Source organism: Rhinopithecus roxellana, chromosome 15 (assembly GCF_007565055.1).
Source record: "Rhinopithecus roxellana isolate Shanxi Qingling chromosome 15, ASM756505v1, whole genome shotgun sequence".
NCBI lineage: Eukaryota > Metazoa > Chordata > Mammalia > Primates > Cercopithecidae > Rhinopithecus > Rhinopithecus roxellana.
Genome location: NC_044563.1, coordinates 38,846,517 through 38,871,756, shown reverse-complemented (window position 1 = coordinate 38,871,756; position 25,240 = coordinate 38,846,517). Strand labels below are relative to the sequence as shown.

At 40.2% G+C, this 25,240-nt stretch overlaps 1 protein-coding gene across 2 annotated transcripts in view; it reads left to right on the top strand.

The window, feature by feature from the left end:
* The window catches only part of FAT3 (FAT atypical cadherin 3), a 721,964-nt gene that overhangs the window by 502,175 nt on the left and 194,549 nt on the right, over positions 1-25,240 (top strand). For both annotated transcript variants that reach the window (XM_030918946.1, XM_030918947.1), the window contains one exon: positions 6,557-6,618. In XM_030918946.1, coding sequence (XP_030774806.1) covers positions 6,557-6,618 — 62 coding nt within the window. The remainder of the gene's footprint in view (positions 1-6,556; positions 6,619-25,240) is intronic.

The window sequence follows — 25,240 nt, the reverse complement described above, 5'->3', positions numbered from 1 at the left end:
CTTAATGGACTGAAGGGAAAGAGGTGGAAATAGAGGTTCTAGAAATCAGAATCTTATAGAAGACCTCATAAATGTGGGAATAGCCAGTGTGTGTACTTTCCTATTTAAAAGCACATACTTATAGTTAACTGATATTTTTACTTTCCTCCTTTTGAGAAATGTGCATATGGATGTTTAATTTCATGTCATTTTTGTGGATAAATAAAAACTAGAACACAGCATGTATTGTTCCTGTTTGGGTGACCCACCCAGGTCCTGCACTGCTGGGCTCAGGACCATTGAGAAGAACGTGTGCTCAGGGAATAAAGCAGGGAAGGAAGAAGACTAATGATAATCTTGTAATATTCCTTATATTACTGTACATTCTTCACACTGAAAAGATGCATAGGACATTCCTAGATGAGGAAACTGAGGCCTAGAGAAGGAATCTTATTCCCTGTGATCTTATGACCAGTTACTGACAGAGCTGATTCTAGTACCCAGATCTCCTGGCCCCTAGACAGATGACTTTGCTAATGCCCCACATCTTCTGCTAGGGAGATAAAAGGAAAACACTGAAGAAGCTCCAGAGTTAGTTTTGTTTTTGGTTTAAGGGGTTTCATTTTTTTAAAGGCCGAGTCCTCTCTCTCTCACCCAGGCTGGAGTGCCGTGACATACGTAATCATAGCTCAATGTAACCTCAAATTCCTGGGCTCAAGCCATCCTCCCACTTCAGCCTCCTAAGTAACTGGAACTATAGGTGCCTGTCTAATTATTATTATTAAAGAGACAGGGTCTTACCATGTTACCCAGGCTGGTCTCATACTCCTGGCCTCAAGCAGTCCTCCTGCCTTAGCCTGTCAAAGCATGGGGACACCACACCTGGCCAAGAATTCCTGGGTTTGAATTGTGGTATAGTCATTGGTGACCTCAGGCAAGTTTATTTAACTGTTTCTTCCTACAAATGGAATTAAAATAATTCCAATTTCTCTGAAATTTCAGAGTTAAGAGGAAAAATTAAAGTTGTGGTAAAGGCATGTATTAGGTTTGTTTTTTTAAAAAACGACTATGTGATGTATATTCTTAGACTATATGATATCTGACTATTGTGAGATAAAATGAGATTATGTATATGAACTATTTAATGTAGTGCTTGGTACATATTCAGTACTCAATAAATATTGGATACAACTATCTTATTATTTTCCTATTTTTCTCCCTAAATTAGGTAGAAATCAGGATGGGAGAGAACAATGGAATGGCCACAAATCCTTTGTGCATAAGATTAAAGATTAAAAATATTTCATTGGCAGCTGAAAAAAATTTTTTAAAGGCTATCAGGAATTGCTCTGATGACCTCCAAAAACAGGAAAACATTAAAGTTATTCAAAGGATAGAGGAGAGCATTTACACAGCTTTAACACCCATGCATTGGAACCATTATGGCCACTCTGTAAAATAAAATGACATTGAGAGTTCTGGAAGACTACATCCACATCACCTTCATTCAGATAAATTTTGCTTGGTACCTACAGTGTGCCAGTTTCTGTGTTAAACACCAGGAATACAACATAAATAAGATTTATTCACCACCTTTTTCCTTGTGCCCTATTAGGGAAGACTGACTCTTTAGCAAATAATTAGAGCAAAATGTTGTGTGCTGCAAAAGTAGTATTTTATTCAAAAAATTGAGGAGGCATTGATCTAGGTTGTGGGCTTAGTTGTGTTTAAAGACCCAAAGCCTTTGCCTCCTGCAACTGTAGTCTAGATGGAGATTCAGATGATAAATGAATTAATTACATGCAACATGCCAGGTAAGGAAAGGTCCGAGAGGGCTTCACATAGAAAGTAACAACTCAACTGTCTGGAAGGATGTTGAACGGTTTACCAGATAGCTGGGTACAGACATGAAGAAGTGAGAAGCTTAGGAAATGGGATGTGAAAAACACAGAGGAAAGAATTAATTGTCACTCACAGAGCTGATAATTCTAGTTGCATTTTTAAAACACCAAACTCAGCTTCCCACAGTCTTGCAGAATTATGCTGAAACAGCTAAGACCCGCACTGCTTCAAGTAGCACTTAAAGAAAACGTGAATGTCATGGCAGCAGATTACACAGCTGTGACCCAGGATATGCACAGGCAGAAAAATCAGGGAAAAGGTGTCATCCTTAAAAGTATCACTTCTCTGACCACAGCTACTTAGAACATTTTGAGTTCTCTTTCAAACAGGCAGCCACATTTTCATGCTCAGGCTGTTTCTCAGAGAGAGAGGTCATTAGATTCTTCTGTCTCCATAACAAAAAATCAAAAGCAGCCATTTTTAAGTAATTGCACAGTTCCAGCCATATGTCTCCCCCGCCCCTTACTGAGTATCATTCACTTAGGACTGGCGTACTTCCCCTCCTAAATTGGAGGTTTGCATATGTAATTATATCAAATGATGTGTTTGTTTATATCTCCAAACCACATTCAAAAGCTTGCCTATGATTTATCTTTGAAATTCAATTTCATCATGTCAGTCCCCAATTTACTGTGCCCAGTGGGTCTACAGTTATATGTGTAATGCACACACACCTCTGTTGTATAGATTACAGAATGGGGTTGCCTTCCCCAGTGATGAGTCAGAGTGGTTGAGGAGGGAGGTTGCTCTGTTTTGTCTTGTTCTCTATTCTCTCTATTTTGTCTTGTTCTCTATTGTCTTGTTGTCTTATTCTCTATTTGTTCCAAATGCATTCAGCTACAACAAAGTTATTATAAATGAAGGGGCAGCATTGGTCATTTTAACTAATTCCTCTGGGCCAGGAAGGATGGCTCACTTCATTCTTTTCTGACTGTAAAAAATGGCAGTGCTGCTGAGTTGCCATAGCTCATCCATAAGAAGGTACTTTGAGCAGTAGGAAAGCTTTTATACCTTAGTGGTTTAGCTGACCCTGGGTTGATAACAAGATTTATTTTATCAAGATTTTGATAATGAGATGTATTTCTTTATTTTCAACTGCAAATAACTACCAGTTGTTGCTGTAACTGTAAAATTGCAATGTTTCCATGTTCCAGATTCCAATGGACAAGCCCAATCAACTCTATTCATTTCAACCCTTCTTCATGCCTGAGGCCTAAACTAACCCATTCATTCATTCATTCATTTAAATATTTTTAAGAGCCTACCTTTTCCAAATATAAAAGACTTATTAAAACCTTAAAGTCAGAGTTTATGATTTTCTAGTGATTTTTCTAACAGCTTTATTAGTATATAATTTGCATGCAGTAAACTTCACCCATTTAAAGGATACAATTTAATTGTTTTCAGAATATTTACAGAATTGTGCAACCATCACCATAGTCTGCAATTTTAGAGCATTTTTATCCCTTCAAAAAGAAACCTTGTACCCATTAGCAAACAGACACTCCCTATCCTCATACCACCTCATCTGATTTCCTACCAATTTCCACTTTTAACTTACATTTTATTTCTTGCCTTTTATTTCATATCTGTGAAAATAAAGGTGGTAGAAGCCAAGAGAACTGTAACCAGCGGAGGCTTTCCTGTATCTTTTTACTCCAGAAACAGAAACTGCTTATCTTCCTCACAGCTCCAAGTTCCCTGTTGTGTATGTTGTTTCAGACTTTTCAGGAAGCCTGTCTCTCTCTGTGGGCTGATCAATATGTGAGAAACACATCCAGGTGAAGGTATGAAGGTGAAGGGGACCCTGCAGCTCTCCCAATTACATGTGGGCATTGTGAAAACAAGTAAATGTCCTAAAGAATTGCCCTAAGAATCATCAGGAGAGGAAGCTGACCTCCTCTTCCCTGTGCACAGCCACACCACAGTGGGCTGTGGGCTGTGGCCCTGTGACCCTGGGCAAGGAGCACCTATGATGATAGTGAGTCCCCAGGGGAACAGAGGGCAAAGGGGTCCTGGTCTTTTGTGGCTGAAAGAGCAGCAGGGTGAAGGCCAACAGCCGTTTGACTCGTTTATAGCCTCAATATAACAAGCATATCTCATTCCTATTGTGGACTCTTAATAGAGGAGCCCCCACACAGGAGAGGGGAGGCTCCATGAAAGCTTCCCCTGACTTGTGAGAAGAGAGTTACTCCCCACTTTGAAAGAGCCTCTGTGACATATGACCTTGTCCAATAGAATGGCCCAGAAATGAAGGTGTCAGATGTGTGTGTTAGACATCCACTGGGGTGACCACACAGACCCTCTGTCAATGTGACTCAGAGCGCTGTGCCGCCCTTTGTTCCTCTCCTCACCTCCCCCGAGCAGGCACTCACAGGCTATCTCCATCACCCCACCCCACACCCACACACACTGAGCCCAATGTTCTGATCGAGATGCTAGAGCAACTCAGTCTACTTCATTCTTGGGCATGTCTGGTCAGAAGAAGTAAGGTCAATAAAAAGTTACAGTGAGATTCAGTGAAAGATAGTAGAATTGGATAGCACCTTTCTCTTAGAGTAAGAGGACTGTCACGGGCCTCATCCCAAGAGATTCTGATAGAGTAAATGAGAGATGGAGCAGGGAGACAAGATCCATGTTTTTGATGTTTCCCTGGTGATTCTGATGGTCAGCTAAGGAAGGAAAGTCACTGATCCTCCTTGACCTTCCTGGTGGCAGTCTTTCCTCCTTAATCTCTGGCAGTAGCTCTTCACATCCAAGAGTGCCTAGCATTGCTCATTCACACAGAGGAACTCTGCAAACTTTATGAGTACACATGTCACACAAACTTTTCCCACCACAAATACACCCTCCACACACAAAACAATGCCCTCTTAAACACATTCCAAGTCTGTAGCAAAACTGAAGAATAAAATACAGTGGATCTCTTCCAGAGCAACTTTTCATTAACTAAGCGTTAAAGAGTTCCTATTCTTTGTTCTAGGTGAGGAACTAGGTAGGCATCAGTTTCCGAATCAAAAGACAAGCCCTTCTCATGAAGTAACTCTGTCAATTTGTCTAGCAGGGAAATACAGACATGTGAACAAAGGATTCTAGTATAAGGCAGAGATCAATAATGGAGAGCACCGCTTACATGAGGGCAGAGCAGATGGCCACCTAGCCCTGTTAAACAGGGTCAGCAAAGGCTAACATCTGAGCTAAAAATAAAAAATCTAGCTCAGTGTAGAAATGTACAGCTTGGGTGAATATAATTAATAATAGTTTATTGTACACTTCAAGATTGCTAATAAATTTCAAATGTCCTCACCACAACAACATGGTAAGTATTGTAGGTGATGGATGTGTTAATTGACTTGATTTAATTATTTCACATGGTATGCTTGAATCATAAGCTCATTTTCTACCATATTTTTTTTTCAATATATTCCAATATATCTATATTTTCAATAAAAAAGGTAAAGAAAAAAAATCTGTGGGGCACATTCCAGAATGAATTCATGGAAAGTCAGATCATTTGTGCACTGAAAACACAGGTTTTCCTCCTGTGGGGAGTGTGGAGGTGGAGAGGAGGGGCTAGCTTGTAAACAGCCATGTTACTCTGAGTGGGATATTATTTCGAAGGCCATGGGGAGCCATTTAATTTCCTGTGGTCTCTTCTTGGCTTTCTCTAAAATCTGTGTGCTCCCACCCACCACTTCTATATAAGACAGAAGCTTGAGGTCAAGAGCTCTTTCACAGCCCCTGGAAATACCTTTCCGCATTGCACCTACCTCACCAGCACTGGGACAGGCTTTTCATATGATTTTTCTCTGTTCCTCCATTGTACATCAGCATATACCAGGAAAACAGCCCACCCCATATTCTCTTTAGGGACATCGTGGAATCAAGAAATGGAAAATAAATTTGACCTCCTAATTGCCATTTGACAAAAGGAATAATAAAACCTGCAAAAGACAAATTGGTGCAATAAGCTGAGAGGCCTTGAAGGTTTTGTCTTCTCATTTTCTTTTCTTTGTCTTTATACTCAAAGGGGTGATTCACTTATGAGAAACACCATTGGAAGAAAAGATAGATATTTTTCATGTGGAACTTATTTTGTATAAAGATTCAAACATATAAAACAAAATGATAAAATTACAGTATGTGATCTTTGATGTGTAAGTTATTAAATCTGAAATAATTATGTGTATAAGTAGCGATTACAGAAATAACCTTCTTTGTCAAGTATAGCAAAAATTATATGTGCATATAAAAGTTAAGTAAGAAAGTACTGTTTCATAGCCTGAATCTAATCAGCATAAACAACCTATTAATTGTTCAGGAACTCTAAAATCTTTAATGAGGTTTCTACTGTAGAATTTCAGTCATATGCAAATGAATCATTGGAACTCTTCATTATCAGAAAAACAGAAGTTCTTTAGTGAGTTTTTACATCCCCAAAGTAATTACAGTATGCCAACTGTGGTAGATAGGCTGAAACAATTTTTCAGGTTTTCTTTGTAAATTTTACTTTCTTTTAAGAATGATTCTTGAGACCCTTCTGATTGTCATGGGGGATTGGAAAGTTACAGTTCCATACCAGTTTTGCTTTTCCTTTAACTGGACTTGTTTCCCCACACTCAGTAAGCTGTTTGCCCCAGATATTTAAAAGTCAAATATTCTCATTTCTACACAGGTCTGATTACAACAACTTCAAGGAAATTGGATCGAGAACAGCAGGCAGAACATTTTCTGGAGGTAAGCGCATAGAGGGAACTGGAATTCATTAAAACTGACTTTCACTAAACTTCTTTAACCTTCAACATAAACTACACCTTCAATATATTTGAACAGTGGATATCAAAGTGAAGATATTTCTCTTGGGCTGCTATGTTCTGAATTTAGGGATTTCTAGTGTGTTCTTCTCAAGATGCTCCTGTGTGCTGAGCCAGGGTGGTAGAGCAGGCTTTGCCTTTTGCTGAAGACAATGGTGTATCATCATCTCTGCCTTGACTTCAGGCCCTCGTGTCAATAATCAGAAAAGAAAGTTCAAGAGCAGGAGCCCGGTGAGCCACTGGGGCCACAGATGTAAACAGAGAAAGAGTGTAAGTGCACCATTTATGAGGAAGCTTTGCTTTCCTCTTTTCTTTTCTTGGGGAAAGAACTGAGAGAAAGCTGCTGGTTGAGTCACTGCCAGAGATGACTATTGCTGAAACCATAAAATGGACTCCTTTAATTCATTAAGACAGAAACTGCAGCAAAATAAACTCTAAAAGCGTTATTTCTGGAGAGAGAATAAAAAGCTATGAGATGAGAAAATAAATACGAAAGAGCTTTGCAGAACGTTCTTTAAGTATCAAGCGTCTTTATTGGGACGCTTGAAGCCTGGGTAGTTTGTATGACACCGTGATTTAATTGTGACGGTGTGATATGAAACAGATGACAATGCTTAGGAACTCAAGGCTTTGTTAAGGTTTTATAATGTGTCTACGCTTCTAAAATAATCTTTTATTTCCTAAGAATCACTTTCTGGAATCCACCACCCCTCCTAACACACATACAAACACACATACACACACACACACATGCACATGCACACACACACTTCACATCTTATGATAGAATCTCTTCTGGTCTCCTCCTCTAAATTAGCTCACCAGCCTTGATTTATTTAAAGAACACTGGACTAGGAATCAGGCTACCTGGGTCTTGAAACTGCCCTGCTGTGAATAGCTTGAAGCTATTTAATTGCCTTGAACGTTAGTTTCCCCTACTATGAAATTTGGCAAACAATTACAATCCCTTATACCTCAAGAGATCACTCTTAGGATCAAACCTTCTATTTTGTATCAAAGTATTTTTAAAACTCTTAAAGCATTATATATAATAAAGGATTATTATTATTATTATCATCATCATACAACACTATGATAATCCTTTTAAAACATTACTATCATCTCATAAAGATAAAAGACTCCAGGCTGCCAAAAAAAAATAATTATAGTAATTCTTTTTTCAAAATCCTATTAACAGGCTGCACTACCTACCTGGTCCAGAACTTAAGTACATTTGCCAGAAAAATAAGACCTTATATTATATTCATGGGGTTCTTTCCTTTCCAGAAGACAGTCCAGGACACCTGGAGAGGCTGTGTTCTTAGATAGTTGAACCCATTACTTCCCAGAAGGAAGCAGGAAGGGTGTCTCATTATCTGAGGAGTCTGGCTGAGATCACTTACTGCTCGGTCCCTTGCAAGGTGGTCTCTGTCATCAGGAGGTTTGTGGTGCAGTGTGACTGTCACAGGATGGATCTATAGTAGAGCAAAGAGGAAGAATATTTTCCTAGCATTTGAATTCACTCCCCAAAAGAACCCTGAATGGATTCACATCCTTTACAGACTTACATAAATACTGAGTAATGTTTTAGTACCTTGGACTAACACAGATTGGGATCTAGAATGTCATTGATCAGTACAAGTTGAGTACCCCTTATCCAAAATGCTTGGGATGGGGTGGGGAGTACGAAGAGAAGTTAATAAATTAGTAAAAACATATGGTGTGATACAACACATAAGACTCAGTATTAAATAGATCATTCAGGTGACTAGAGTTTATAATAATCTACTGCATATTTCAAATAGCTAGAAGAGAAGAATTAGAATGGTTCTAGCATAAAGCAGTAACAAATGTTTAAGATGATAGGTAACCCAAGTACACTGATTTGATCTTCACAAGTACACGAATGTATTAAATTATCACATGTACCCTGAAACTATATACATCTATTATGCATTGTTATAAAAAAATAATTTTTAAAATGCTTGGGATTCAAAATGTTTGGTATTTTAGAATATTTTCAGTATTCTTAGTTGAGCATCCCTAATTCAAAACTCCAAAATTCAAAATGTTCCATTCAACATTTCCTTTGAGCATCATGTTGGCCCTCAAGAACTTTCAGATTTTTGAGCATTTTGGAATTTGGGTTTTCACATTAGGGCTATTCAACTTGTATCTGGTATCATCTGCATAGGGAAGTAGGACAGCATAGCAATGAACAACTTTATAGGGCTGTTGGGAGATTAAAATATAAAATACATGTAAAACATCCAGTCCAGTATCTGGTGCTAAGTTGGTGCTTAGTGAAGTGTGGTTATCATTGTTAATTGTTGTGATTTTAAGTATTATCACATGATGACATAATATTAGAAGCTTTCTAAAGATTTAACAGCACCACTCCACTCCAGGAAAGATAGAAGCTCCACATCACTGAAATGCAGAAGGAGCCCCAGGTAGCAAGCCCTGTACTCGTCCATGTACCGGGGACTGCCCTAAGTCCTGGGGACACAAAGTGAGCAGGAAGGATGGGGAAGCACATGGAAATGAATAAGGCTGTAACTTCAGAAAGAAGCTCTCTGAAGCCACTAAAAGAAGGTTCCGTGATAGTGCCTGAAAGTTGGGGTGGTGGTGGTGACAGGCAACATTCAGTAGACTAGTTAGGAGGGCTTGTTTGACGTGGCATTTGATGACATGATGTTAAGATTCTGTTCAAGAAATAGAATCAAGACCACTGTGATGAACAGTGTAAAGGCAGGGTGAGAGTGGGAGGGCAGGGGTTATAGGAAAGTGGGTTGGAAAGGCAAATAGAGGGGACTGTGGTAAGGATTTTGAATTTTTCCTGAATGCAATGGAAAGGCTTTAAGCAGGTGTGACATGATGTGACTGCCATCATAAATGATGGCTGACTGCCTTGCTGGGCAGAGACAGGCTTGGGGTAGGGGTCGAGGATGACCAGTGGCAGCAGGGAAATGTGGGAAGCTTTTATAGAGATCCAGGTGAGAGATGATGGTGGTTTGAATGAGGGTGAGGGCAGTGGGTCAAGTAGGTCTAACACAAATCCTATCATGATTTCAGCTAGCAACAGCACACTGGCTTTTCTGTAGTCTTTAGAGTGAAGACATTTAAAACCACAGGTCATCAGAAACATACCAACTTGCCCTCCAGCAACCTCGTTGCCCTACCCAGCTCCCAGGCTCGCCACACACACAGTTTCATTTAGTAAATCTGCTAAGGCTTTCAGAAACCAGTTCAGTCTCAATCTCTCTCTCCCTCTGTCCTCTCTCTCTCTTTTTCTCTGTCTTACGCACACTGTCTTACTCTCACTCTCTAAAATTGTACAATTTTGGCCATATTTTTTCTTCTATATGACATTGCTGCAGGAGTTTGAACAACATTTCTTTTTTATTTTTCCTAAATAGACCATAGAAGGAATGTTACTTTAACTTAGTCCTGCAAAAATTAAGTGAAATGATATCACTGAGAATGTAGAATAGAGTTGTCTGTTATACACAAAATTTTGAAACTGCTGATATATTTTGTGACTTGTAAGGCCTAGGTGTGGGTAATTAACCTCCTGGAGAGCGTTTAATTGCCCAGATAACCTTATGCACCTCTTAAACTCATATTAACCTTCTGGCTCTATTTCATATCTGTCCTTGCCAATAAAATAAAATTGACTCTTCTTGAAAGGACCCATTTAGAAGCTGACCTGGCAGGTACACTGCTAAATAGATAACCAGGAGGACATTAATGATTTGTTGGTAGTTTGCTATCCCTGTGGTAGAAGGCACTTTACTTGTATACTGCTGACACTCCATCTATACATTGGTTTAAGATATTAGCTTGATGGTGTATGGGCTGCAAGGGTTTTTCAGTCTATAGAGCATTTGCCTAAAATCTGTTACTATAAAAGGAGGGTTGTCATTATCAGAATCCAAAGACTTGCTAAAGCAACAAGAGCAGCAAAGAACTGTAGGCAAATTCACAAGTACAGCTTATACTTCTTCAGTGAATTCTAAGTGTTAACTCTTGCCTGGTTTGGAAGTCTGTTATGTGAAAATATTGGCTTGATCTTCTCTTCCTACCATAAAATGCAAAAATAAAGAATTTTTAGCTCATTTGTTCAAAGTCATATACCTTCCTTGATACCCAGTTATGATTATAGTGGAGATAGAAGACTAATTCCAGCATACAGATGCCGAGAGTTGATAATGGACACGTAAATGAAACAGTGAATTAACGTTTTAGTTTGTTGGTTGTGACTTTAGCCCTGATTACTTCATTATCAGAGAAGGCAGCTGTGAAATAGGAAATAAATGCACTAACTCTTTCTTATTATATAATCACTTGTATGGATTGTGGTTTTTTTGTTGTTTTGGGTGGATGTTTTGGGTTTTGTTTCCTTTTTTTTTTTTTTTTTTTTACCTATGAGATGTTTAAGCTCCCTGTGGGCATGCAACTTGATTTATCAAGACAGTGAATTAAGGTAGTGTGGGAAAGCTCAAATGTTAAATTCAGGTGTGCCTGTAATTGTATTTTGGTACTGTTCACAGAGCTTAGATGGGCTATTGAACTTCTCTGGGTCCCCTTTCTCTCATCTGTAAAGTGGGGATAACAATTCCTACCATAGGGTTGGTATAAAGAGTAGATTAAATGACAGGTGAATCATGCTCAGGACGCCGTCTGTTAGACAGTACATGTTCCATGAATGGTAGCCATTGTCAGCACAGAATGTCTTACTCATCTCTGTATTCAAGCATCTGTTTGGCACCCAGGAAACAAGGGATGCTCAATAAGTGTGTGAATGAATGCTTACATTAAGATACGTTATTTTACTCCTAAATGAGACCTTGAAGGGGAGAGAATTAACATGCAGGAAAGAGCATGGACGTAGAGACAGAAAGCAGGCATGCTTGGCTTCTTTCATCTGCATGAGCGTTGCCAAGTTAAATTAACTTTGATCCTCCTTTTCTTCATCTGGAAAATGGGGTTAATAAACTTGCCTCACAAACTGCATAAAAGGCCTGGCACACAAAGACGCCAGTTGCCTATTGCTTGTCCTTTCCCTCTTTTCCATCTCCTTCCTCCTCTCCTTGTCCTCCACAAACACACTCCAGTTCCCTTTCTTTTCCTGGACTGGCTCCAGCAGTTTGAAAAGCTTATAGCACTTCGATTATTCTTAAAAGATACATCTACTTAAATAATCCTATAGTCCTGGCTTAATTATGTGTGAATCTTTATCTTGCTTGCTGAAGAGTATTATTTGCCTCCCTTTTGATCTTGAAATGCTTCTCCGTTCAGGGCTGGATGGTTCTGATAAAGGTCTCCCAAAGAGAACACAGAGAGTGTTTTATTTGCAAATCAAAAAAAAAAAAAAAAAAAAAATTGAAAAGAAGATGACAAGGCCCAGTAACCAGTGTAAAGACAGTGGATGAGAAGTCATGTCATATGTATGCATAGAACTTAGAATAGCCCAGAGAATGTGGTTAAATGTAATAGTGAAGTCAGTATAAATAACAGATTACAAAGGAATAGGCTGGATCCACATATTTGATATCTGCCTTTTTTAACAAACTCATTCATTGTCCTCTGTAACATACAACTCATGTGAATATTTTTTCTTCCAGTCTGAAGTTCTCATCCCTTTTTATAGTTTCATTTTCTGAGGGAGAAAATATTGCTGTTTATTAAGTTTTTATAACGTTTTCTCTTGCCTTAGGATGCAAATTGATTTCTTTGGTGAGAGTACACCCTTAGCAGTTCCTTACTTTGGTAAAGCATCTGCTTTTAAAATAATGATAATTTCTGGTGGAGAAGAACTGCAGGCTCATTTCAACCCATTAAACAGTCCATAGTTTCATAATTTAACTTCAAGAAAAATGGAAGTTTCTCTCCTTAGGCGTCTCTTTCTGCCACCCTCAGAAAACTCTGCAGGAAGTATCCATGGGCCCTCAAAAAATGGTATGTCTGTGCATAAAAATAGCAGCATGGAACAGGCATCAGCGTCAGAAGGAGGGTTGATAACACCTTCTGTGCTCTGGAGCTCCCAGGAGGCACCACACACAATTAATGCTTTGTGACACAGCTTCTGACCTCTTTCCACTCACTCCTTCCATTCTCTCATTTGTTCACATTGTTATTCTTATTGTATCAACCTCGATAAAGTTGATATGCACTCTTTCTGTTTTTATTTCCTTTCATGAAAGCTTTATCGAATGCCTGTTCAAGGCCTGGCATTGGGCCAAGTACCAAGGTTTTCTTCTTGAAATTGGTGTGTTTTTCCCACTGGACATTTTTTCCTTTGACTTTCACAGTAAGGTCTCCTAGAGTACTAAACTGCAGATCAAGCAGGGAGCTACTTTTGTTAGCTGCTGTCTTGGCATCAAGAAACTGTTATTAATTCATATATTCCCAACTGTGCTCTCACATTATATAGATACAGAAACTGAGACCTAGAAAAGAGGACAGCGATCCAAGGTCATACAGCTACTTCATGGCAGTGCCCAGGATAGGTCTTTCTCTCTTTATGGAACAAATATGGCTACCAATATCCATCAGCTTATTGAAATGTGGCAAATTGAATCATCTTTTCTCACTCTCATTTTGTAATAAGGGATTGATCCAAGTGTCAAGTTAACCCAGCCTCAAGGATCAGTCTGTATGCATCTGAAAAGAGCAGGTTTTCTCTCATACTCTGGTTGTCCATCCACCACCCCCTCAGCTAATCCTCAGAGCCTGGTACTCTGGCCTGCCCCATCCACCCAGCTCTGGACAAGACTCACTCTGCTGCTGGGCTGTGCCCTGAGCTCCAGGACCGAGCCCGTCTGCGAGGACGCTATGTCCACATGGTGGGTACCACCTTGTACTCAGCAGAGGAGTAACTGTAAAGCATGTATTATGGGCTGAATTGTGCACCACCCCCCACCACCAAAATCCATGTGCTCAAATCCTAACCTCCAGTACCTCAGAATGTGACTGGATTTGGAAAGAAGAGCCTTTAAAGAGGTCATTAAATTAAAATGAGGTCATTGGAGAGAGCCCTAATCCAATATGACTGACTAATGTCCTTATAAGAGGAGGAAATTTGGACACAGATATGTACAGAGGGAAGGCCATTTGAAGAGACAGGGAGAAGACAGCTGTCTGTACAAGCCAAGGAGAGAGATGTTATAAGAAACCAAGCCCTGTCAATACCTTCTCAGATTCCTAGCCCCCAGAACTGGGAAAAAACAAATTTCTGTCATTTCAGGCACTTTAGTCTGTGTTCCTTGGTTATGCAGCCTTAGCAGACCAGTAAGCAGCCAGATTTCATCGACTGGCCTGCCCCTGCCCCTCCTCACACCACCACCTCACAAGGCTATGCAAATGAATCAGACTTTATTAGGGACTGCAGCAACTACAATAGGGTAGAAAAACCTCCATCTAAATTTGTGGGTTCCCGTGCTTCATGCTCCATATCCCAAGGGAGAATTATCTCCCAAGTTAAAACTCTCCATGGAAGGCCCTCTTGTGGCATAGACGGGTTCCTAACTCCTTCCCTGCCTTCAAGTTTCTAGCTTCCTGAGTGCCTACTTCCTCCATTCTTCTCAGTGAGTGTTGCCAGCATACCTTTCTCAGAAATCCCAGTGCTTTACCCACAAGAATGCTTCTTGCTGAGGAACAAACCCCTCCTCAGCAGGAGATTTTTCTAAATTCATGTCATTCTTTTTTTTTTTTTTTTTTTTAGACGGAGTCTTGCTCTGTCGCCCAGGCTGGAGTGCCGTGGCGGGGTGATCTTGGCTCACTGCATGCTCCGCTTCCCGCGTTCACTCCATTCTTCAGCCTCAGCCTCTGGAGTAGCTGGGACTACAGGCGCCTACCACCATGCCCAGCTAATTTTTTGTATTTTTAGTAGAGACGGAGTTTCCCCGTGTTAGCCAGGATGGTCTCCATCTCCTGACCTCGGGATCCACCCGCCTCGGCCTCCCAAAGTGCTGGGATTACAGGCATGAGCCGCCACCACGCCTGGCCTCATGTCATTCTTAAATAATCCCCCCAAAAGGTTATAGTAGGCTAGTTAGGGATAGCCATTGACATTCCAAGTCTAGCTAAACAAGGAGTGGTGATGGTGGTGGTGATGATGGTGGTGTGATGGTGGTGTGATGGTGGTGTTGATGGTGGTGGTGATAGTGGTGGTGGTGGTGATGGTGGTGTTGGTAGTGATGGTAGTGGTGGTGATGGTGGTGGTGTGATGGTGTGATGTGGTGTTGGTGGTGGTGTTGATGGTGGTGGTGTGATGGTGATGTGATGGTGTGATGGTGGTGTGATGGTGGTAGTGATCATGGTGGTGTGATAGTGGTTTGATGGTGGTGGTGTGATGATGGTGTGATGGTGGTGGTGTGATGGTGGTGGTGTGATGATGGTGTGATGGTGGTGGTGTGATGGTGATCTGATAGTGGTGGTGGTGGTGTGATAGTGGTGGTGTGATGGTGGTGGTGTGATGGTGGTGTGATGGTGGTGGTGTGATGGTGTGATGGTGATGGTGTTACAGTGGTGGTGTGATGGTGGTGGTGTGATGATGGTGTGATGGTGGTGGTGTGATGGTGATGTGATGGTGGTGGTGGTGTGATGGTGGTGGTGGTGGTGTGATAATGGTGGTGTGATGGTGGTGGTGTGATGGTGGTGGTGTGACAGTGGTGGTGTGATGGTGCTATGATGGTGGTGGTGTGATGGTGGTGTGATGGTGGTGGTGTGATGGTGGTGTGAAGGTGGTGGTGTGATGGTGGTGTGATGGTGGTGGTGTGATGATGATGTGATGGTGGTGGTGTGATGGTGATGTGATGGTGGTGGTGGTGTGATGGTGGTGGTGGTGGTGTGATAATGGTGGTGTGATGGTGGTGGTGTGATGGTGGTGGTGTGACAGTCGTGGTGTGATGGTGCTATGATGGTGGTGGTGTGATGGTGGTGTGATGGTGGTGGTGTGATGGTGGTGTGAAGGTGGTGGTGTGATGGTGGTGTGATGGTGGTGGTGTGATGATGATGTGATGGCGGTGGTGGTGGTGGTGTGATAGTGGTGGTGTGATGGTGGTGTGATGGTGGTGGTATGATGACGTGATGGTGGTGTGATGGTGGTATGAAGGTGGTGGTGTGAAGGTGGTGGTGTGATGGTGGTGTGATGGTGGTGGTATGATGACGTGATGGTGGTGTGATGGTGGTGTGAAGGTGGTGGTGTGAAGGTGGTGGTGTGATGGTGGTGGTGTGATGGTGGTGGTGTGATGGTGATGTGATGGTGGTGGTGTGATGGTAATGGTGTGACGGTGTGATGGTGGTGGTGTGGTGGTGGTGTGATGGTGGTGGTGTGATGGTGATGTGATGGTGGTAATGTGATGGTGGTGGTGTGATAGTGGTGGTGTGATGGTGGGGGTGTTGGTGGTGGTGTGATGGTGGTGGTGTCATGGTATGATGGTGGTGTGGTGATGTGATGGTGGTGTGATGGTGGTGGTGTCATGGTGGTGGTGTCATGGTGTGATGGTGGTGGTGTGGTGGTGGTGGTGATGGTGGTAGTGTGGTGGTGGTGGTGATCGTGGTGGTGGTGGTGATCATGGTGGTGTGATGGTGGCTTGATGGTGGTGGTGTGATGATAGTGTGATGGTGGTGTGATGGTGTGATGGTGGTGGTAATGGTGTGATGGTGGTGTGATGGTGGTGGTATGATGGTGCTATGATGGTGGTGTGATGGTGGTGGTGTGAGGGTGGTGGTGATGGTGGTGGTGGTGGAGGAGATGGCAGTTGTGAGTATAGTAGTGGCAGTGGTGAGGATGGAGATGAGGGTGGCAGTGACTATTGTGATGGTGGAGATGGTGGTAATGGTGGTGGTGGTGGTAATGGTGGCAGTAGTGGTGGTGGTGGTGGTGGCATGCTTGTGAGATGGGAGCGAGGGTTACTATTCCTAATTTTACAGAACTGTCCAGGTTGGTATGGGCCCTTAAGAATAATCCTTTTTGAGATCTTCCCACCAGTATGAATTGCAGATGTACTACTTAAATTTCCCTATTGTCTAAAGAGTAAATATTGAATCTGACGCAGAAAAACAAACCTGTCAGAGCAAATATTAATTCTCAGAGCTAGTACACTCAAAACAGAGATCCCAAGATGCCCATGGGTCTGGGTAGGTAAGGAATTCAGAGGAGCAGCATGTGTGCGGGCAGTGGGGACTTGGAGGGGGAGGAACAGTGGATTCCACCTGTCCCTTCTTCTAAAGAGGCTCTGCCAGCAGCAGGTGTGAAAGCAGGTAGGCCCAGTATCAGCAGGAAGTCTTAATTTCTTTCCTAAAAAACCAAATCACATTTGCATTCCACATCTCTCTATATTACATGTTGACAACTCCATCATTTTTTTTTTAAAACACTGTAAGCCAACGAACCCCTGTTTTGCAATGTTTGACAGAAAGGAAGATTTCTTACTTGCCTCATAATTTGTAATCCTCTCAGAATGAAGTAAGTAATTCACATATTTTGTAGGATCTAATTAGTTTCTTATCTTCCCTTCACCTCACATCTTTTTAAATGTACCCATCTTTTAAAATGTCCCCTTAAAAATAAATAAGAAATGAGCCTATGGCTGAGTCTTAAGAGAGTCTGTTGACTTTGGAAATGATTGCATATGAGGACTTGGTTGGGATCTCAGCTGAACAATTGTCCACACGGGCGTTTCTGTCTGAGCCAAGGAACGGAAGGGTGCTGTGGATCTTTGGGGTATCTCAAGTTGTGTGAGCATCTCATCTGGCAGTAGCTCTTTTTAACTTTGCTTTTCTGTGTTCCTGGTTGACCTACTAGTTAATAAGCTGCAGGCAAACACTTACATATATTGGGAGAGTTGTCTGGAGTAAGTTTTTGATTCCATGAATAACCACCTCTAATTTACCTGTTTGTGAAAGGTTGTGTTTGTTTTGTTTCTCCTTAAACGTGAACACTAATTAGTAGAGCAGCAGTAGATGAAACCAGTTCACTTGGATCTAGGGAGGTCCTTCCATCCAGTGGCTCTGCCTGGCGATGGAATTGAGCCAGTTTTGACTGCTCTGCTCACCCGTGCACAGGCAGATAATTGCTCTGGGCAGGTCACAGCTTGTTGAGCTGTGCACACAGGCTGTAGGGAGCTGAGACTCTGCTTTGTTTTCATTTGTGAATAGTTTCCGAGTGTGGTGCTATGTTGCTGCTTCCTTTTAGTCTTCTGAGCCAAGCAGCTGTAATATCCGCAACCTCTGGCTGAGTTCTGAGGGTTGGTGGAAGGGAGCCTATTACCCTGAAGGGTTGGTATTGCACAAATGGCTTCTACCTTCTTACAGAAGAGGTTAGAAGTTTCCTGCATGTCTCTGAACAATCATGAGAACTCATGACTGTGAATCCCCCATCCTGGGAACCCAAACTGGCTTCTTCCCCATAGTACAATGATGGTAAATTGACTCTCTGCCCTTTACTTCCGTGGCTCCTTTTCCTTCTTTCCTTTGTGTGGCTTTCCTAGTTTATTTTATGCCACACACTCTCTGAGCTACAGAATGATCTGTCCAGTCTAATTTTATCGAGGCCTTCACAAACCACTGAAGCTCATGCCTAATATCCGATGTGTTTGAACCAGTTGAGGACTTCAAATCTGTCTGTGGGAAAATTTAAAATATAATGACAGCAAGTTTAAAATATGGAATTCAACTCAAGTGCTTCTATTAATAATCAGGAAAAACTACTTTGGCATGCTTCCTGCCTACAGCAGACAGCTTTGTTCAAATGAGCTGTTGTTTCAAGACCTTTCAAGCAACTTGCTTTTGTGGCAGATTGGGGGCTACCAACCTCATCTATTTTGTGGCAAGACCGGTTTACTGAAATACCAAGAGAGTTGTCAGCGTGAGGATGCAGAGCATTGTCATGAAAATAATTCAGGACAGCCCTGCACGTCAGAGCCAAGGAAAATAGGTTAGAATCTTGGAACAATACCAGCCTTCAAAATTGGGAAAACCTATAATAAATTCGGTTGTTTAATTTTTGGGAGTATAGCACTGTATGGATGTTACACAATTATTCAATCAAACAGTGAAAAAAATGTCTTATAAAACGCTGTCCTAATTGTGATTGTCCCTTTACATTTACATCAAACTAATATACTATAAATGTAGATAGAGATGGTTAATGCACAAGATTTGGAGACAGACATAATAACTCACTAGCTGTGTGACCTAGAGCCAAACTACTTAATCTAAACTTCCATCCCCTTACCTATAAAATTGGGACAATAATAATACCTTTATAAGATTTGGTGAGGATATTTATGTTGCACATGCATTGCACATGTTAAGTGTTTAATATGTTAGCTATTATGATTAGAAGCTTTAATATTTTCCATGTGATTCCTGAAGCAGTCATCTTGTGACAAAATTCAGAACACTTAAGGCCTTATATCATATTTATAGTTTGGTTCATAGTTGTTGAATATACTTACCATACTTTAATAAGATAGCATCTATGAATGAGACTACAGAAGTTCCTGGCACATGGTATGCACTCAAAAATATATTGATTTTTTCAACCCTTTTCTGAAGAAGATCCCAAGATTTTAGAAATTTATCAGCTTCCACTGGCCACCATCCACTTAAATAAGCTGTAACTATATAAGTTGGAATAGCTTATTCTCCAAAGACAGGCTAATGAATCAACCGCGGGTCTGGCATGGCTATGATGAAGGTCATTAGATCTCTACTGTTGGATCTACAGTCTTTCTCTCTGACTTTCTAAACCAGCATCCAATAGGTAGACTGAGGCACCCAAGCTCCAATAATAGAGCAGTAGCATTTCCAAGCATCCTGGAGCTCCGTAAATTAGTTAGTCTTAAAACCAGGAAAAATAGCTAATTTCCCCAGGTCAGCCATGTTCAGGCCTATCCAGCCTTATCACTAACCCCTAAGCTTTCTCCCAGAATCATAACCCCTTTAAGGTCTTAAATTGTGTTTATTTGTTAATGCAGTCAATGTGTTTAACATTTAGACATCTAATGGGAATTTTTTTGTGTTTCATTCAGATGTCAAAACCTCAATTGTGTAGAAATACGAAACTGGATGTGACTATTCAGGAGATGTTCTGTGGAGGTAGCCCACAGCATGGTTAATATTCAGCAGCAGATACCATCATTTAAAAATCATTGCCCTGGGTCGTTTCAAACTCCACCTCTCCTTCAGGCTATTCTTAGCTTCATTAGCAAGCTGCAAAATAAGCTCCACTGAGATTTCTCATCCTGTCTCTTCCTGGCCCTACCTTTAGTGAAGGTCACCCATAGGAGGAAGGGCCAGATTACTCCACTTTGTACCACAGCACCTAAAACAATGCCAGGGATATAATATGCACTTGATGTATGTTGGCTGAGTTGAAGTTTAGGGCTCCAGGTAACCCACAACCCAGGTAATCCAGGCTTTGCAGGATATAGTGATATGTACTGTCCGGAGATTCACAGAATGTACAGTAAGCACACAGAGGAGGCACCTAGGTGAGAGGTTTGTGGAGCCCTTGGGGTGCCAGCTAATATACAGAACAGGGAAGGGCTTTCTCCCACTGCATCCCAGTCTGTACTGAAGTGGCTTGCCAACCCCAGCTCCTGTTTGGAGCCTAAAAGCAGTTCCTAAATCACTTTTACCTACCTGAAATCTGCCATCCTCGGGAGATCATAAATACATAATTCAGAAGAAAGATCTTAGATTTTTCATGAGGTACCCATTATAATTCCTGGCATGCCACTCTAGACTTTTAAAGATGCTGATAAGTCTTAAAATTAGATGTGGGGCTAAGCTCCAGGCTGATGTATACCTTGCTGTTATGTAATTGAAATAAAATCTACTTTTAGGTGACTACTTTCAAATAAAATAGAAAAAGGTCAATATTTTTGGAAATGTGTAGGTACTCATTAGTAGCCCTCTTAAGAAGCTTCACAAAGACAAAGCACTTTAAACTAAGCAACTAGTACCACAAAGTAGACTGACCGATCCAGTGTTCTGACTTTCCCCATATTGAGAGAAGCTTAATTTGTTCTTGTTTTGTTTTTGAACTGAAGGCTATGAAAGCAAATTTTGATCCCATAGGATACCAAATGACTGAGATTTTCTCTTCATGGTATATGGTATTCTTCTTGTCACTGCAAATAAACTTTGGCAAAGTCTTAACTTTGCATGTCCCATCTTTACCATTCAAGGTCTAAGAACCTTTTCTCATTAGGTGAAAAAGTCAAAAAGGCTGCAGTCAAATTTAAAGCAATATTATAGCCTTGTTGGCAGGGAGACATAACAGCAGTAGACAGACTCTTGAGGTATGCAGGAATTAGAGATGTGTTTGTTTGGTGTCAGCCAGGACAGAATGGAATTTTTTATTTAGCATTTTTTACAACAGAAGGTGTTGTTCTGTCTCTATCAGCAGTAGCCAGGGCATGCTTGCTTCACCTCTGAATGAAGAATTACAAATATCTCTGTGCAAGGCCGTGACAGACCCATGATGTGTGCTTTGATACATGCACAAAACCATTTACCCGTCTTCAAAAACGATGCTTCCAGAAGCAATTTCTTTAAAAGTTCCTGTCATGCCACAAGGACATCAACATGTAAGGAGGAGTGAACTCAGTTTCTCATGGTGTAAAGCATGTACATACCCAAGTGAAAGGGAGAAAAAGCCTATTCCAAAACTCCTCTTTTAGAAATTACATAGTGCCTGTGGTAGGATTTTTAAAAATACAATTATTTCCAATTATGGAAATACGTGAAACTTGTAACTATGTTAATATATGATACATGTTCATTGTAAGAAAATTTAAAAAAACAGAAACAGAAGACAAAGATAAGCAAATAAAAGCATTTAACAATATTCATAATTTTTCCATGAACTGATGATTGTGTTTTAAATTTTGGTAAATAATCTTTCAGAGCTTTCTTTTACATTTATGTATATATGTATACACATGTATTTCATATAATCCTGCATAAAATTTGTGAAAAAAATCTAATACATACTATATATAGTTTCATATCCTTGCTTATTTATTATGGACATTTTTCTATATTAATATATTTACATTCAATATGTTACTTGTTTCCATTGCATAGGATCTCATTAAATAGCAATCTATGGTAGAGTTTCTAATGACCTTGAGTAGGAACCATCTATCACTTTTTCTAGAATATTGCATGAATATAGCCCAGCCCCCCAGGAGCCCCTAGTGATACTTCTGTAGTGTTGGTTTGGTGCCCAGTTTCAAGCCATTTACTAACTTTCCCTTCTGCCTGTGGATCAGCTAAAAGAAAGACCCTGCACATCATCTAATGTAATTTGGCAGATTATTTCAGATACTTGATCAGATTGCACCCAGATATGAACAAAAATCTATCCCTTGACTGGAGCTGTAATACTCCACCTTATAGCATTTACCTACTGTAGGAAAAATTACACAGTGTAAGAAATGTTTATATAAATATCTTTGAAACATTTGGAAAAAAGAGTACTGCATATTAATTCATGTCCTTTGAAAAATTATATCAAGAGCCTAAACATGTAACCTAACTTTAGACATCTGAACAGGTTACCCACAAATATCAACTACTCCCCTTTCTTCCAGTGTAGTTTGATATTCTACCTTACATTTCGTCATTGAAGACAAAATGATATATTGTAAGCACCTTTTCACAAAAGTACAAATAAATCCCACAGAATCATAAAATTTCAGAGCTAAATAGTACCTTAGAAATCATCTGCTTGATGATGGATTATTTAAAGCCCAAACTAAAGATCTGCATAAACATTTGCCAAATGTGGGCATGCAAGCAACATTCGCATTTGGCATAGCTGTCTGCATTCTCTACTGGTGACAAATTGTAGTGTAAAAAGCGGGAAAGGATCCAAACCAAACTGTAGCTGAGGCTTGACATGTCTCTGAGAGGGCACATATGCCTTCCCATGTTTAAAAGCAAAATCCCTTCAGATGATGCAGGTAGAATAAGAAGAAAGAAGAGCAGCCCCTGTCTCCTGCCACACATCCCCCATCAGTTCCAACTTGGAGCTGTTAAGAAAAAGGGACTCTGGAAAGACTCTCATGTGCATGCCAAGAATAAGTCATTTCTGCACTCAGAGAAACCCCACTTTCAGACAACCTTGAAATGTGGTTTTCATGGAGGCAGGGCATGAAAAATAATATGCTTCTATAAAATATCCCTTTTTGAGAGTGAAAATGTAAAGAAACACATAATTCATGAATATGAGTCTGTTGTGAAATCATAGATTACAAAGTCCTTAATGACTGCTTTTGTTTTCTTCCGGGTACTGACCTTGTACTTATTAGACTCTAAATATTAGCTGAATTAAAATGAAAGAAAATACATTCTTGCCTTCTCTTTTCATTGTATTTAGACAGAGGAAAGAGAAAACTAATATCAACTCGACTTTGCAATTCTTACCTGAGAGGAGCTTTAGCTATCTAGGCTTTTGCCCAATATTTCCAAAGGCATAAATATCTAACTATAAATGCCCAACAAATGACAAGGGCAGTTCAGAAACTGTAGAAGAAAACATCATCTATAAGGTTGCCAGTTGGTAACACAAATATATCTGAACTACCTACATTTTAACTTAATTATGTTTTCCAGAGTAGGGTTACTTGCCCCCAGAAGGACAGAATGCATGAGCCTGAAGTTGCTTAATAAATGGTGTTATCTGGAGATGTGTACATTTCCAAAGGCCAGCCCCAGCTTATAAGCTTGAAATCAGCACTCTGACCAATTCATAAAAGACACTGCACACTGCTTACCACCTCATACAGGTGTTCAGGCTTAAATTCTGACATAAGAGATTAAGAAGCCAAGTTGTGGGGAAATACAGCTTCTGGAAGCAGTAAGTAGACCCAGAGATGAACTCAGGGATCTTAGAAATCATAGGTGAATCTTTGAGAAGGGAATTGCCCTTGACTACCACAACTGAGGTTGGAGTAAGAGTTGAAAACTCCAAAGAATGATAAGCAAAGGGAAAAGCATTGTTCTCACTGCTTTTCTGTTCTCTCCTTGATTGTCATGCATTTCAATGGCATCCAGATGTTCTATTATTTTAGCTACCAACTTGGGAAATTACATTGTAGTTACTTTCAAAGTTGTCAGAACACTAAACTCAACAATGACAGTTTATAACCCATTTTCTCTAAAGTGCTCAATTTTTTTTCTTAACCCTGATGGGCTGGCATTTAAATAAAGTAAGCCAGGATCCTGAAACTCAATTAGTTTCTGGATATGCAAAGTTATTCTTTGTGCTCATCTACATGCATATTGGTTCTTACATCTTGGGTGCCCTGTACTTTAATTTTTTCTCTATTTGTATCTAGATTTGTTTTAAAATAGGAAACTCACTTCATGCTTTAACTTTCAATAGTTTTCACCCTTTAATTTAAAACTAAACTATTTAAATTCTTTTTGCTTTCAAATTTGCATTTTTCAGAAAATTGAAGGCTAGTTAAGAAGACCAATATTATTAAATTTGAAAATGTATATTTTCCCAGTTCAATCAAAAACATAATAGTATGTATATCGTATTTTACAACTGATTTCTTTAAGATTTCCCAGAAAACTCAGTTCATAATTTTCTGTTGCAAAGGGATGAAGTTCTTCTTCAGTTTAATGCCTGCAGCATTCTTATGGTAATTTTGAAATTGGGAGACTTGGTCACATTCATAAATGGTAACTGTAGAAAATTGAGTATGTTCAAATCAAACAAAAGCATAAAGAACCTTGAGGATACTTTTGAAAAGAGGAGACTCTCTCTAACAAGTCTAGTTACAGTGTCTGTTCCTAGGGCAGATGAATGAGAGAGTTCATATAAGACTATTGCTGTGGGGTTTTTTTTTCTCTTTTTTTTTGTAGACTGCTTGTATTATCTGTCTGTACAGTACTTAGCACCCTGTTGAACTCAATAAATATGCAGTGGTGATAATATTGCTCAGAATTCACTTAGCACTTTCACATCTTTTGAGTGTCACAATGTTCTGCCTACTAGGTGCAGGGAATTTTAATTTAATGTTCATTCTGAGGCTTAAAGCTTGGAAGTGTAATGACCCATGTAAGGTAATCCTCCACTCCAGTAGGACATTTTTGGAGCAAAGCCATTAGGTTGTACAAGAATTCATTAAAAAGCAGAAAAACTGTACTTCCCACACTAAAACACTGATGAGGCTCAGTACACTGTTGTTTCTAATCTCTACTCTGCAAGCCATCCACATCATATTACCCCAAAGCACAAAAAAGGAAAAAAAATAAAATTTGAAATCTATGATGATTAAACAGTTCTGACCAACCTCAGTCAAACTTTCATCCATGGCAGACATTGGGAAAGAAATCAAAAAGTCCTAGAACAAGTTCTTCATCAGAACAACCCAGTTCGTCCCTCAACCTAATTCAGTTATTACTAGATTGTGGAATATCTACCAGTTTCCACATATTTTATCCTATGAAGCTGCATTTTCCTCTTGGCTTATTAGAAACTAGCTACAGGTAGTTTTAATACCAATAAA